The sequence below is a fragment of the Photinus pyralis genome, unplaced genomic scaffold (genome assembly GCF_008802855.1).
Source record: "Photinus pyralis isolate 1611_PpyrPB1 unplaced genomic scaffold, Ppyr1.3 Ppyr1.4_LG3a, whole genome shotgun sequence".
Lineage (NCBI taxonomy): Eukaryota > Metazoa > Arthropoda > Insecta > Coleoptera > Lampyridae > Photinus > Photinus pyralis.
In genome coordinates this window covers 1,508,330-1,523,740 of record NW_022170509.1, presented here as the reverse complement: position 1 = coordinate 1,523,740, position 15,411 = coordinate 1,508,330, and the positions used below count along the sequence as shown (strand labels likewise).

General features: G+C 35.4%; 4 protein-coding genes across 5 annotated transcripts in view; 2 read left to right on the top strand and 2 right to left on the bottom strand.

Moving 5' to 3' along the window:
* Positions 1 to 106: 106 nt before the first annotated feature.
* On the bottom strand, positions 107 to 5,911 carry LOC116165324 (SH3 domain-containing kinase-binding protein 1-like). Of its 2 annotated transcripts, none has more exons than XM_031479655.1 (4): positions 5,443 to 5,911; positions 4,566 to 5,021; positions 3,951 to 4,514; positions 107 to 1,951 (listed from the first exon to the last, which is right to left on the bottom strand). In XM_031479655.1, exons 1-4 carry the CDS (start codon positions 5,495 to 5,497, stop codon positions 1,164 to 1,166), a joined length of 1,863 nt encoding a protein of 620 aa, XP_031335515.1. In that variant the 5' UTR covers positions 5,498 to 5,911; the 3' UTR covers positions 107 to 1,163. The 2 variants fall into 2 exon arrangements, with proteins under 2 accessions (XP_031335515.1, XP_031335516.1); XM_031479656.1 differs by lacking the exon at positions 5,443 to 5,911 and adding an exon at positions 5,077 to 5,187.
* An 811-nt stretch (positions 5,912 to 6,722) lies between these two features.
* LOC116165323 (LDLR chaperone boca) lies at positions 6,723 to 7,529 on the bottom strand. The gene is made up of 3 exons (XM_031479654.1): positions 7,274 to 7,529; positions 6,995 to 7,230; positions 6,723 to 6,944 (listed from the first exon to the last, which is right to left on the bottom strand). The coding sequence occupies exons 1-3, from the start codon at positions 7,421 to 7,423 to the stop codon at positions 6,785 to 6,787; spliced, it is 546 nt and encodes a 181-aa protein (XP_031335514.1). The 5' UTR covers positions 7,424 to 7,529; the 3' UTR covers positions 6,723 to 6,784.
* Positions 7,530 to 7,854: 325 nt separating this feature from the next.
* On the top strand, positions 7,855 to 11,432 carry LOC116165322 (zinc finger protein 687a-like). Its single transcript, XM_031479653.1, has 3 exons — positions 7,855 to 8,389; positions 9,118 to 9,239; positions 9,287 to 11,432. The coding sequence occupies exons 1-3, from the start codon at positions 8,354 to 8,356 to the stop codon at positions 11,367 to 11,369; spliced, it is 2,241 nt and encodes a 746-aa protein (XP_031335513.1). The 5' UTR covers positions 7,855 to 8,353; the 3' UTR covers positions 11,370 to 11,432.
* Positions 11,433 to 13,131: 1,699 nt separating this feature from the next.
* The window catches only part of LOC116165949 (RNA polymerase II elongation factor Ell), a 28,425-nt gene continuing 26,145 nt past the window's right edge, over positions 13,132 to 15,411 (top strand). Inside the window, exon 1 of the mRNA XM_031480730.1 lies at positions 13,132 to 13,299. Within this exon, the coding sequence (XP_031336590.1) occupies positions 13,168 to 13,299 (132 nt within the window). The 5' untranslated portion in view covers positions 13,132 to 13,167. The remainder of the gene's footprint in view (positions 13,300 to 15,411) is intronic.

Sequence of the window (15,411 nt, the reverse complement as noted above, 5' to 3'; positions counted from 1 at the left end):
CATATTATTTGTATTTAATAGTACCTTGTTAATCAAACCGATTTCATTAAAACACTCAATATAGAAGAAATATATTTTACTGTAATTTATATATTATACATTAACAAAAATGCTAAGTACAACATGTTTAAGTTCCCACTTTATTTATGTACAATACAGGCTAATTTTATGGAATGTTACATTATACACAGATTACAGAATTTGTTATATTATAATGTAATTGTTTTTATAGATACAGTTGCAGTAAAATTCGTTAAAAATATATATAAAAACTTTCAATATATTATTTATATGCTAATCACTAACAACGATCAAATAGTAGCTTTAGTTATTGTAAAAAATATGCATCACAAATTGCTTAGAATGGTTCATCAGCTCCTATTTCTAATTGATGACCAAATTGACAATCAAAGCAATAGTGTTATACTAGTATAACTATTTAATAAATATGGATATGTATAAAAAAAATTTAATAAATAAATATAAAAATTAATGTTTCGTTGTAGGTAGTTAAACAATTCTAAAAAATTGTGCTTATTAACTAATGAGCAATTACAAAATGGAATGTTAATTAAAATTAATCACACAAACTTAACATACACCATGTGAATCGCTGCCATTTATACGCAAACATTAAAAGTGTTTGTAAAAGGTACTTTGGGTAGAAATCTGAAATTAAATGCAATAAACTTGGTTGGTAACTTAGAGAAGTGTTTGGCTTTATGTTTCGGTAAAATGGAAAATCTGCACAAATTAAAGTAGATTTGAGCTATAATAATCTAAAAATAATACTGAAGACAAACTTTGGAAATTTCTGTTTTTTGCCACAATAGTGAATGTATGTTGAAAATATCACGTAACTTTGAAATTATAATATGAATCTCCAAAATTAATAAATAGTTGCAAGGGTAGTAAATGTGAAATGAAGGACCAGCCCATATATACGTTAAAAAAGAGCACATAAAAGACCCCCCCCCCCCAATTAAACAATTTCAACTAAAAGAATTACATCAGTCGTTATGGTTGGCTTAGATAGATGATGAAAACAATTATTTACAACAGCCGCAAATCAACAGCATTAGCGTTCAACGCTTTTCTTACGTGCTACCTACGGTGACTATAACAAACAACTTGAGATTTCGTCTATATACGAAGTAACTGCGTCACACCTGCATTACGCACTGAGATACTTTATCTAATTCCGCCTGTAGTAATCGCCTCATATCCGTTTCCACCTGCAGCTTACCCTTAAGTTCTTCGATTGCCAGTTTATGAGATTGATTTTGTTGATGGACTAATGTCTCTAATTTCTCTATCCTTTGCAATAATTCTGTGAATTGTTTTGGTGGAATTTCGGGAACATCAAGTTTAGAATCTGGAGTCTTGTCCTCAGAAACTTTAGGTTTGTTATGATTATTGTGCAACGAAGGTGAAATTTTTGGCTTGGGAGGTTCGGAAACTGTTTGTGGTCTTTGGGTGATTTGAGGAAACAACTGCGCGGGTCTACTTCTTAAAATTACAGCATTCTTTTCTAATTCGTTTGGAGGCGTTTTTGACCTGTTGGTAATTGCGGACATTGATTTTGACATATCAATTGAGCTACCCGAAGGTTTGTCAAATGGTGATACCTTGCTTGATTTGATTTCCTCTACTTCGGGGGAAACACTTTTATCGGCGGTGGGCGTTAGCTTTGATCTTGTTTGTTCAGGTCCCGGTGATGTGGAGGTTCGTTTCGCTTGATTCAGCTTCATTTCTTCAAGCCACGGAGCTTTATGTTTCTCCCATTCACGAACTTTCGGTTTAACTTCGGTTTCCAAGTGTTCGTGGGAAGTTTCGTTTGAGCGAAAATGTGCGTGATGTTCTGGTAAACTATCTAATGCGATGTGATCTATGTTTCCATTTACTATTCCCGTTTCCGCTTCCTTAAAGATGACACTTGGTGGCCTTCGTCCTGAGTCATAAATGTACTTTTTAATTCATATATTAGATTTTCTTAAAAACAAAAGTGAATAATAAAACATTTCATGCTTTGAATAACGCAAATAGAGTCAGTAGCAAATGTGTAAAATGGTACACTTAAAGAAGATTAGCATTACCAAAGGAATACCAGGGCATACCAAAAATTACTAGCAATAGTTCAATTCGTGTTACAATAATTTAAACACAAAACTTCTACTAGTGAGACTCGTCAATCAATCATGTTGATCATTCTCTGGTTTTTGAACCATGATAATATTTTCTGGTATTCTCTTTATGTTCTTTTGATAGTTTTTGAGTCCGATTCACATCCTTACGCTGTGTCAAAATTTGAAAAGAATGCTCAAAAATGACCAAGCTGCAGAAGATATGGTACATGTTCTATATTTTGTATATTACAGTTTAGAAAATGAGCAAGAATCTGGGCAAATAATTTATGTCCCAAAACCAACAAAGCAGCAAAATAAATTTTTTTTTCATATATACAAAAGTTCCAAAAATCTAAGTAATACCATTAGTTTCATCCTTCTATGTGTTCATTCTCGATAAAAAAATAAAGAAGAAACATTGGTTTATTTGCAGAAAATGTTTGTTATGGTCTCTATAGAAGTATACCTATGCTAGACACTGCAAAAATCTTTCGTAGCCTAAATAGCAGCAAACTTATAAGTAAGTAAGTACCTATACTGGGTGAATATTCCCAAACCAAACATAGGGCATTAACATGGGAAAAAGGTTTTTTGTAGATAGTTGCTCCCCATGTTAACTTAGAGGGTTTGTAATAACACCAATAGAAAGAAGATTTATTCCTCGTCTAATGATATACGAATTAGTTCATTTTCAGGTGTATTTCTCACATTTTTTTTATAAAAATTTGGCAATAAATCCACTTATCAAAATCATGTGGCATTAATTTTTTTGTAAAATGTGGTTCACTGAGGAAAAAAGTATTTATAAAAAACAACTTTTACAGCGGAAATATTTACTCTAGTACGCGATATTTGTTTTCTGTACATTTTAATGAGCGTCCCATTTTGTCTGTGTAAAAACCTATTTCAATTCTTTAGGAAATTTCAATGGCTTAACATGATTTTGCTAATTGGATATATACACCTGAAAATAAACTAATTCGTATATCATTCGATGAGAAAAAAAATCTTCTTTTGATTGGTGTCATTATAAACCCTTTAACACCCTTATTCAGGTCATGCAACGACCTGCAAGAAACGTTTTTCCCATGTTAATTGTAATCTTTCACTTGATTTGATTGCAATTACATGTATGAAGACCATTTGAAGTGGCTCGTTAAGAGCCCCCCCCCCCCCCCCGGTATCGTACCTGCACTGTTCAGCACTGGAATTAAGAATAGGACATTTTGAATAAAAGTGTCAAGTATTTACGATTAATTATTTATGTATAAAGACCCCTTGAGCATTGTTTTGTTTTGGAAAACGTCAGACATCTGTATGCAATTTTGTGGGATGTTAATGGGAAGACTAGCCTATTTTACAGTTGTCCTTCTCTTCCCTCCCCGAGAACGACTTTTGGTTGGGTCGCTACAGGATTCTCAACAGATAGGGAAGATATTTATATAACCATTGTCAGTGAACATTATCATTGTTTATTTTCGTAGCCAGCTCTCCCTCTATGATGACAAAACAGTGTCAATGTGCAGTTTGCATGTTCAGCATCTTGTCATTCTCTCTCAAAATACTCCTCTTATACTGTGCGATCAAAAATGAGTTGCTGTCGAGTCACCTTTGGAATTTTTGTTTACATGAGAAAACATACTTAACTTGAACTGTCATAGGGGACTCAACAGCAACTCATTTTTGATCGCCCATTACTTCAAAATTTAAATGTTAACTTGCACAGTGCTATTCTAAAAATGTTGTCCCACATTCAATTGTTTAACGAATTCGAATACTTCAACACTATCTAATTTGGATAGAACGAGATTCTAATTTTATTACCTGGTGCTTTAACTCTTGTTGCTCGAACATCCGAAAGCAAAGATGTTCTTTCCACTTGATCGAATGCATTTTCTTGTATCATTTCTACTTTATTATCTACTTTAAGATCACTTGCTTTTGTAAGTAGTATAGGCTGGCTTTTGCTCCCTGATGCACCATCTACGACATCTACAATTTTTTTACGTAATCCAGCCAATAGACCTCCTTGAGAACTTGAACTAGATGGAGATTTCTTAATTGGAATGGATGGTTTCTTGCTTGGTATCGGCGGCGATACTTTGGAAACTTCTGCATCCAGTTTTTCCTCCAACGACTTTCTCTGTGGCGACAGGGGTTGTTTTAAAACAGTTGGTTCTGGTAACTTAGTTTTCTTATCATCTTGGTCTGAGAGGATGACTACAAAATTATCAGGAAACACACCGACGCGTCCCTGTAGCTCGCCTTTCCACCAACCGGGATCTTGACCATCGCTACTTATAAGTGTAATTATATCATCCTCTTTTAAGGTTAACTCATCATCATTTTGAGCTTTGTACGAATATTTCACTTGGCACAGTGTCTTAACTGAAAAAGTAAGAATTAACACAATATTTAACAATTCTGTACGGAAATTACCAGGTTTTGGAGGTAGTAATGGACTTTTAACTTCGTCTACATTACTTAAATCCTCTTTACTGCCCGGTTTCGATTTAATTTCCTCAACGAAATTGGAGGGAAAAACACCCTCTCTTCCATTAAGTGTACCTCGCCACCATCCTTCCTCCTCCTCCCCTAAGATTGTAATAACATCCCCTATACTTAAATTGAGTTCATCCTGATTTTCCTGCTTATAGCTAAACACAACACGGCACTGTCGTATTCTGGTCACATCACGCTTACTCCTCAAAGTAACCTGACTATCCTTATCGATCACTCTTACAAAATTATCAGGAAACATCCCTCTTTTATCATTTAGAACACCCTCCCACCATCCTCCAGATTTTTTTAAGACATCCTTAATTACATCCCCTTTCTTTATTGTAAGTTCATCAGGCTCCTTTGATAGATAGTCATATTCGACCAATACTTCCACTGAAATTAATTCCATTACTGTACGTATGTTACTTAACCTTTCCGTGTTACTGACCCATTTTTTGTTATTTTATTTAATAATAAACCATCACAGAATTTACATGAAACTAGCCAAGCCCATATGATATCATATAAACAAGAGATTACCTCAACATTTCAACACCAATACCTGTAATTTAGTAATTTTTTTTCAAGATGGCAACATCGTGAAAGTTAAAATCACTAATGTGTCCACAAGCAGAAAGTGAGGAGTACCTTTCATTTGTAACTCGTTGCTTTCATGAGAAAAATACGAATTTGTAAATGTAATATTCGAATTGAATCTACTCAAAACACAGTGTTTAATTAACTTTTAAGGTGAAATTTCTAATAACGGAAATAGTGTTCTTTAAAAAAAGTCAGAACAAAAAGGGATTCTTACCAGCTAGTCTAAACAGGCAAAAGTACAGCTCAACGAGTTCTCGCAAACTTTCCATTTCATTTCGATATTCTGGCGAGTAAACGTGCGAGTTTTATTATATTGTGGCGCGTAAAGAGTGTCCTGCTTCTAATTTTGTAATAAAAGTTCCTCAAGGTCTACCGCTGACATACGAATAAAATTTTTAAATTGTTAGGATTGATTCTCTGATTCTCAGCTCATCAATCAATTTATGGTAGGCCCCATACTTTTCTCTTCTTAAAATCCATTCACTCACCTAACACTTCTTTTGTGTTTCACATTATTGCATAAAACTACAGCCGCAGTAACACAAAGATGTCCTATTGGCGCCATATCCATAACGTGAGATAAGTTTTCGAAAACAGCTGCTAGGCATCAACCATGGTGTATAATACACCAGGTATCAACTGACGGCATTTGCGGGAGCTGTGCTGCTGGTGTAAACAGTTTTGTGAGAACTTGCGACAGCAATGGCTCACCCAACTTGCCCGACAGTTTATCGCGACACTTAGCTCACAGTGTAAATACATGTGGAAGTTTCTCTCGCGAGATTGTCGCCAGTAATGTGCTAGTCTATATGCGCCTTAAGAAGTTAACGCGAGATAGGAAATAATGGAGCACAATAGATTATAGCGGGTTTATAGTGACTTATCTGGTAGAATATGTTAATTTATTTTCCGTACACCATGATGGTAGAATGGTTTTGATTATAATAAATAATAACGTTACAATTCTTGTTGTTTATTCCATATTATGCTGTAAAGGATCATGACGGTTGCTTTCAAGTTGGGGCTATAATGTAACTGGAATTCACAGTGATGACCGAAGGCTTTATTAATTTCCAGTTCGTTAAAGCAAATTCAAATTTTAGCGCGTATGCGTTTGCGCAGTACCGAGGGAGTCAGTGTGCAACACATCTGCAAGTGTCCAACGACAACACTTTGGTTTGGTTTTGGTTATGTAAAATAAGAAACATGAACTGAAGTCGATTTCTATTTAAATCAAAAGAGGGTTAATAATTATTTAAATTATTCTGTTTGTTTCTATTTCATTGTTTCAGATGCCGAATTTAGCAAATTCACAAGTAATTGAGGCAAAAGAGATTTTTCAAATTCTGTTGGAAATGTCAGGATTATTGTGTACTGGTTTGGATCCCGAAGCGTTGACAATTTGCATTCGGTTGTGTGAATTGGGTCTTCACCCTGAAATTCTAGCTTCAATTCTAAAAGAATTACAAAAAGAGGTTAATCAAAATACGGACGTGATCAGTACAGCAAATCAAAATTGTTAACAATGTATAATTAGAAAGAGTACAAAATGTAATTTATAATTCATCTTTTGTGCTCGAGAATTTTCCTGGGTAAACCTTTCCTTCAATTGTAACACTATCACACATTTCCTGTTCAATTAAATATTCTTTAGCAACCCACGACTGCGACCCATCTTTAAATAAGAATATTGCACGGTTATCGTCAACCAAATAACTAAAATGTAATTAGTGCATGTAGATTATTATCCAATATCATATAGGTACCGTTCTGCTTGTATATGGTTGTTCCATAAGCTTGTTTGCCACAATTTTGTTAGTTGCTCAGTTTCTTCCCGTGATGGACTTCCGCTAACACTAACAAATGTCATTAGAGTACGTCCCTTTTTTGTTGCAGACAGTACACTTTCAGGGTCTTCCATATTAAGTTTACTTAGGTCTATCTGTGGCTGCGGTTTTAAATGCTCGGGAAGCTCGTCATCTTCCAGAGGTTCTTCGTCCTCCTATAAATGTTGGATTACACATAATTTTCAATATTCGTATTACCTCCCATTGATCTAATAACCGTTCAAGATCGGCATCACTATAATCTCGTATGTCCTTCTTCGCCCATTCCGGCTTGTTTTCTTCCTTAAATTTTTTACAAAATATAAGGGAAGTTGACATCAAAAATAGCCAAATATGAAGAATCTGCATTTTTATTTCTTAATTTTGTTAAGTAAAAGCTAGTTTAGTAGATTCTTTATAACCTGTAACTGCAAGTAGGAATTTAGGTAAATCTAAAACTGACTCATTTGCAAGGCGCATGTGCTATTTTTTGAAAATTGGTAATTTGTCTTTTTGAGCGGTTGTGGCCTTTGTAATCGAAGGTTGTGGCATATGTCGACCATTTTTTAATCCAAATAGGGTTTTCTGGCATAGTCGCGGTGCAATTGGGGGACTTTGCCATCCCCGAAGGTTGTATTGTGGCTGTATGTACACTACAGTGATATGACCTATACTCGATGCTACGGAGCAATTGTCTGTTGGCAATAAGCAGCAACAACTCTTGAGTTTGCGCATATGGTTCAAAAGGCATACTGTTAAGTACGATTTCCCATGTAAACAAAAATTCCAAAGGTGACTCGATACCAACTCATTTTTGATCGCATGGTACCTACGGGCGTCATAAGCATTTGGTTTTTCAAATTGGAACAAGCTACGCATGCGCTATTGAATAGAGTTACTTTTAGTTTTAGACGCTGTTCCATCAGAAAATATTTTTTAATTTTATTCACCACAGCTGCTATAGTATATGTCACTTCTCAAGAGTAATTTCTTACTCTGAGTGTCACTTCATAATTATGTCTATGGCACCTTTATGGCCCTATGTCCACAAAACACACGTCGTACTCGTGGACGTTCTTTGAAGAGTGAATGCTCACCCCCTAACCTTTGGTTGAGTTGGTGTGACGAGTGGATACTGGATAATTGGCGCATATTAGCATGTACCTATACACTTTGCTCGAATATGTAGGAACATGAAAGATATAAAGTAAACCTAATATACTGTGATATCTTTTAAAAGGAATTTATGATATAGACGAGACGGAGTTTAATTTAATTGCCTCATAGCATTTGGAAGAGATGCCGAATGACAATTCTGTTACACTGCCGCCTATGGTAAGTGTTAATATTTCTAAATGTTTAGTACAAGAAACAAGAAAGTTACAAGAAACCTATCAGAGGCATTCAATTTAACCATGTTGTGCATTTATCGATAGCTAATTCAAAATGTCTTTTACTTTGATAGTAGTTGGGTGTCAAAAGTGCACCTACACCTTAGACTAAGGGGTCTCCAAACTTTTCAACCTTAGGGCCACATTAATTGCTCCTCAAGTTCCCAGGGGCCAGAACATATTTGTTAAATTATCTGCAATCATTCCTGCAGATCACGTTACCAGTCAAATGATGCGAAGTTACATAAAAATAGTATTGCTAGTGCCATTTCTTGCTTATAAGTATCTATGTAAAACTTCTGATTATTAAGTAACAGAGCAAACCGATTCAAGCTTTATAGGGGAACTGATGGTTTGTGTCTGTCCTTGAACACAATAACTGTCAAACACTTCTACCTATTCGGTTTGTACTTTGCACGATTGACCGTAGGGTCACACCGAGATGCTCTGCTCCTTTTTTAGATCTGCTGTTTCCTTGTAATAGGCAAACATAGATTAGTGTCTCCTAAAGTCTAAGGAGTCGTCAATAATTAGAAAGAAAAAAGATTTCTTTTGTGCGACATGATAATTATAGTGCAAACTAAAGGTATGATGCTATTTTAAAATATTTAAGTTTTATGTGTAATTAGAAAGTGCGATTTTGTGTGGATTTTATGAATAAAATTTTTTTAGGCGGCCAGAAATGCAAATTTTGCCAAGTGGGACATTTTATTTGACAAAAAAATCGTTGAATGGATTTCTTTCAAACCACAGTTAGGACTTCAAGTCTATCCATGTTATGCTTGCAGAGATATGTAAGATTCTATACTTAACAAATTTAATCTAATTACTTTCATTTAAGGTTTGGATCTAAATACTCATTTATCGATCATATAAACCGACGTGCACTAATCTTGAAGTATAAATGTGTATTGTGCACGGACACACAGCAGCTAACATTTTACAATCCCTGTTCCTTCCTTTTACATGCCCGCCAGCATTTTAACCTTTTAATTGGGCATATCAATTTGGACAATCTTCAAGTTGCTGTATTACCATTTGGACTTGGGGGTTTTTTACCAGAACCTAATATTCCGTTGCTTTACGACGTCCAAGAGGACAACTTAGGAGAAATGATATTCATTAATACACGTTTTTACAGCCCCATGCCCGAAACAATGGGACAAGCAATTATAAATTTGATCCCCAATGAAGTTTTGTTCTTATTTGCCAGAGATTCAAATGACCCTGTTTCATTAGTGTTGCAGCAAATAAGCTCCAACATTCCCAAATGTAAATTTGTGTATGCAGATTCCAATCGCTTCATTCCAGTTCCCAATGGTTTGGATATTAATGGTAGAGTTCTGGAACAAGAGCCTAATGCAGTATCCTCAGTGGAAATTAAAGAGGAACCGGTTGATTGTTGCGATAATTTGGTTATAACAAACGTAGAAACCGTTATAGAATCTTATTCCAAGTATCCCTGCTGTCCAGAGTGTAGACAGCAAGTGCAAGGTAAATCCATGGGTGAACACTTTCTCGAAACAAAAACGCCATTTCAAGAAGAATTACGATGTAGCATTTGCAAATATATCGCACCAACAGATTGTTCTTTGAAAGCCCACGAACGTATTCACAACAGTGCAGCACCATTTGTATGTCCTGAATGTGGTAAAGACTTTAAAAACAGTGAGCTACTGCATGCGCACCTTGACGAGTTATGTTTCCATTTAAACAAGCAAGTACGATTGAGGTGCCCCGGAAAAAAGTGTGGGAAAATTTTTGCACAGGTCGCAACATTCACCTCCCACTTTTCTATACACATGAAATGCTTTACAAAATGTCTTGACTGCGATCTTCTTTTCCCAAGCATAACTGATTTTTCAGTGCATGCCAATGATAACAAAATTCATGCACCTATTAAACTTTATACGTGTTCGGTGTGTAACGAGGATTTCCAAGAAAACACTTATGGCATTCACATTTACGAACATGCTACAAACAATAAACAATGTCTTTATGTATATTGCTGTAAATATTGCCGCAGTTACTTTCGTTCAACTACAACCTACGCTACACACCTGCTGCGCTGTTCTAAGCACACGGGACAGATTCCATCGCCACGAGAACCACTTCCAGAAAAACGCAAGTACAGTTTTCACATTCTAGGAACGTGTACGTATTGTAATACACAAATAAAAGGTCAAACACCGCATGTCGACAATATGCCAGCACATTGTCCGAATTGCCTGGAACCTTTCAAAAGGAAAGAGAAATATGGTTTATTTGTAACGCAATTTAACAACTCTGTTTGGAAAAAATGTCTTCTGTGCGAAAAAATAATTCATTCTAACGAAATTATGTATCATTTTGATCACTATTGCCGATACATGAAAGCTGCCATACCTCTTGAACATGTTAGTGTTGATTCATTTAAACTTGAGAGCAATCGCAAAAAACGGAGACGTCCCTGGGGAATTTCGTATAGCAAACAAAAGTCTCCGAATGTTGACAATGAGACTATTATTGTAGAACCGGACGAACCAATTCCATTTGATGGAACGTACTATTGTAAATTGTGCAAGTACAGTACTACAGATAGAAACGAATTTCACAGACATATTGTTCAACATCGTTGTGTCAGTACTGCTTATCAATGTATGGAGTGTGGTGAATGTTTTGTTGTTAAACCCTCTTTAGAAAAACATTTGCTATATTATCATCAAATACTGAATATTGATGGTTATTTCGAGTTAAACGAGTGTTTTGACAAACAAGCAGTAAAGGAATTGGAGGATGTCATGCATTTAGCGCCAGGCGAGTCTAACACTCCGGTAGGAGAAAATCAGTGCAGAGTCTGTTTAGAACAGTTTCACGATGGTCAGGAACTCGCTAAACATTTTCGAAATCATGGTATGGCATTTTTGTTGAAAAATTCAAAGTAGTAGTTACCTTTCTATTTGTTTTGTTCTTAATATATACGCTGTAAATAAAATGTTAATGTAGATTTGTCTAATTCATCTACCTGTATCCTGCTTGCGTTTCTACAATCCCGCTTCAAATTTTAGGTCAGCAGCACCATCAATCTAGAGGAATTGCAAGCAGCTCTTGACAAACTCTATTCATGTTTGTAAATAAAATGGCATTAGAGTTTACCGTTTTAAACATAATGGACAAAATTGTAATTCACACTTAGATCCACTATATATGATCTAAGAATTCACACGACAATTTATTATTATGGTGCATAAGGAATTAGCTATTCTTACCATCATCTAAGATCCTTACCTAAGATAATATTCTTTATACCTTTGTACTTTGTTTTTCAACAAGACGGAGCATCGTGTCACACGGCCAAAACGACTAAGGGATGGTTGCAAGACCACAATATTATGCTGCTTTTATGCATCGAGACAAAAACCGCGGCGTTCTCTAAACACATTTTTTGTTAGGACGCTTTTATGCACGCGTTTTTTTCGCATATGAAACAATTGGTGTAGAGAACGCCGCGTTTTTTGTCGCTACGCGACTAGAACGAAGCGGAACGGATTTTATTAAAAACATAAATGAGAGTGCGCACACTTGTGGGAAGAGCACCAATAGGCAGCGCAACGAAGCGGCCTTTTTCTGATTCTTTTCATAAACCGGAAATTATAAACACATCTTTTTCATTAGAGGACACAATTGTTAAATGAAGATTAGGATAATATAATATATTATGTCAGAGTGCCGTTCCGCGTCGCTTTTGGTGCAGCGCGTTTATGTGCGTATTGGCACGGAAGTGCGCTCCGCTGGCGCTTTCGTGCCCCTTTATAGTGTTTTAGATTGGCTCTCAACTCTCAAGCAGTCCAGATCTGAATGTCATTGAGACAGACTGGTGGTATCCCGCTCGTGCTGACTGAATGTCTGATAGTTGAAAGGCTGATAATTCACTAGTGGTAAATGGAAGCAAAACGAATGTATGGGCATTATTATTCATTTTTGGGATGTAATTTCGGTTTTTGTTTTGTTGATTATTTATTAGCGTTTGTGCTATGTGACAGAAAAAGTCGTTAAAATGATTGGATATATCTGTGGATTGATTTACCGTCATATTATTGACTTCAATAGAGTCAACAGTGTTTCTAGAATTTGTTTGCCGAAACCATATTCTTTGAATTGACTTGCGAGACGTTTTGTCACTGTACTGTACTGTGAGAACCGGTGTAAAGGTCGTGAACACAAATGTAGCGAGTTTCGTGGTCAGCAATACAATACACGCTTCGTTCATCTACAAGGGTATGTTCACGATTTAACTAGATTTGTTGTGTGACTGATAAGATATATTTTCTGATAAGATAAAGTAAATCATATATAAATAATATCGAGAAAAACGAGTATTATTTTGTTTATAGGTCCATTTTAATTATAGGAAATTATAGATTTAAGGTTTAGTTAAGTCTAATTAATTTGAAAATTATTTTTAAAAAAATTGGTGTATTTCCCAAGGAAGTGGTGCCACCTGCCAGTGCAATTTGTACTTACATAGCAATTCAAATTCAATTGCGTATTTTACGAACTGATTTAGAGAAACTACAGTAAATGGCATTTTAGAAAATTGGCATATATCGTGTTTTTATTTGGTAAGGTAGAGTAAGTAAGGTTTTTTCACAAGTAAATCTGAAGTGATTATGAATGTAGGTTTTATTTTGACTACCTAACGTCAGCTGGTCGGAGTTGGAAAGTTCGACAGAGTCGACAGAAATGGCGGCGCTCTGTCCAGGTGTTAAGTATGGTTTGTCATCGCAAGAAAATTTTGGTGGAAATAAAGACTTAATTTTTGTGAAATTAACCGATTCGGCTCTACGTGCAATTGAGGACTATATTAAAAATCAGGTGAGTCGAAAACTTCTTTTGAATTCCTTCATTTGACAGTTTTAAGCTTTCTCATTTTCAAGTCGCCATATTTTGAATCTCTTCTTAGCTCATTGCGATTGATTTTTTATTGTCACGCAATAACTTAATTAAAATTATGCACCTTTTTCCTACCGGTACGTAATTTTGTTTTCGTAAAATCTTGTTGCAACGAAAAAAAAAATCGCCTTTAAAAGTGCTCGCCACGTCAACATATTGAATACTTTTTAACAGGTTATTTATTGTTTTTATTGAATAAAAATTAGTTTTCTGAGTTGGTGATATTGGATCGCATTATCAAAAGTAATTGGAAAAGTTTCATTTCATTAATAGGTCGTGTTTGAGTCATTCAAAGTTGTTGCCATACATGGTTGTGAGTGCTGCTCGTTGCAAGTGATTTTGAAAGTAATAGTCTTCGTTTTTAGGGGTTTCTTTTTTTATACCGACAATTGTAAGAAGCGTTACACATCCCTAATAATTAGGTGTGATAGTATTCGAACGAAAAACCTGTTTGTTCAGTCGGATTTGTGGACGCATAGGTTACCTACCTGGGAATAACCCAATGACATAAAAATATCGAGATTGCTTAATAATACCAGGAATCTTGTTTTTATTTACTAAGTTTTCTCACGATTTTCCGTATCGAACGTCGTTTGTTTATTACGCATAGTCTTTGCGATTGCCGATAATCGTTAATAAATAAGCGAACGACGTGCCAGAAAAAACTGCCCTCTACCTAAATTGCCTGCCCCCAGCCGCGACCACAAATGCCTCCTAATTGTAATCCGTTATGGTCTGCAGGGCCGGCGAAAAATTGAAATTACCTTATTTCTGCATTAATTGGCTGCACGTTTGCAAGCTTGCACAAAATTATATTATGATCGTGTGTCAAATTCTACAGGAATATGTTAATGCCAACTTATTGACGGAAATATTTTAAATACCGTATGTACCTAATTGCACTTAATGCATTTTTAAAAAAATGTAAATTTATTCAGTAGAAACGCCCATTACACTCCTTCGCAATATTGCACTTTTTCAGAGCCCCTCGCCCCCCTGTGCATCGTTTTATTTACCACTTTTCCATATGACACATTGACATCCCTTGTTTGTCGCAGATTATTTCCCCTCTTGTGTTTTATACTTTCACTCTCATTACAGTGGACAATACTAATAATAGTATAAATATGTCATAATAATAATATGAGGAACCGTTTCGAATCAATCTTGGGTAAGATACTTACTTATATACTTACGACTTTAGTTGAATTGTATTCATGATTTTTGCAAAAAAATCAAATCTTCCAGATTTAGACGAGTGATCAAATGGTGGGTGTAAACCGCGGTAAACTTATTTATGGAAATATCAATCTGCCAAATGATTATACTGAGAAGGTAAAATGGGACACAAGGGAATAAACCACTGGCAAAAAAGACTATCAGATTATTTTTTTCTATTACAAGCTTCGTCAATTTTAAAATCATTTCTTTGTTGAAACTGCTGAACTGTTAATAATATTTTTTAAGTGATCGTATATTTACAACACTACCTACTTTGCAAGCTTTTGAAGATTCAATCTAAATGTAATGATTGTCAATTAAATTCGAGATTAAATCCATCCCTGACCGAACTTGAGCTTGTTTAATCAAATGGGAAGCAGATTTTCAATCAAGATTACTATTTCTCAGACCGCAAAACTACGTTTTTAAGACCTCTTCACTAAACCATTTCCCGACTACACAGTCACCCTATAGGTATAGAACTACCACAGCCACACTCGTAAAGATTCATGTGATTTATTTTAGGAGGCTATACCAAGCGACTTCAAACAATTATTGCATTGCATGTATTTGTAGGTAGCCCAACCACACGGGGATTTCCGAAAATTTGAGTAATTCGAGGATGCTAAATATTTGAATATTCAAAATCTCAACGCTATGGGCCGATTGTACCACGCTAGTTTAGTTTAGGGATAATCGGGGATAATTAAAGAACTCGAGCGAGTAATTTTTTTCCAATTTTAATCGGAGATTTTAACCAATCAAGTTTCTTCATTCAATCCGCCAGCTGAAATGAGCAACTATGGTGGCACA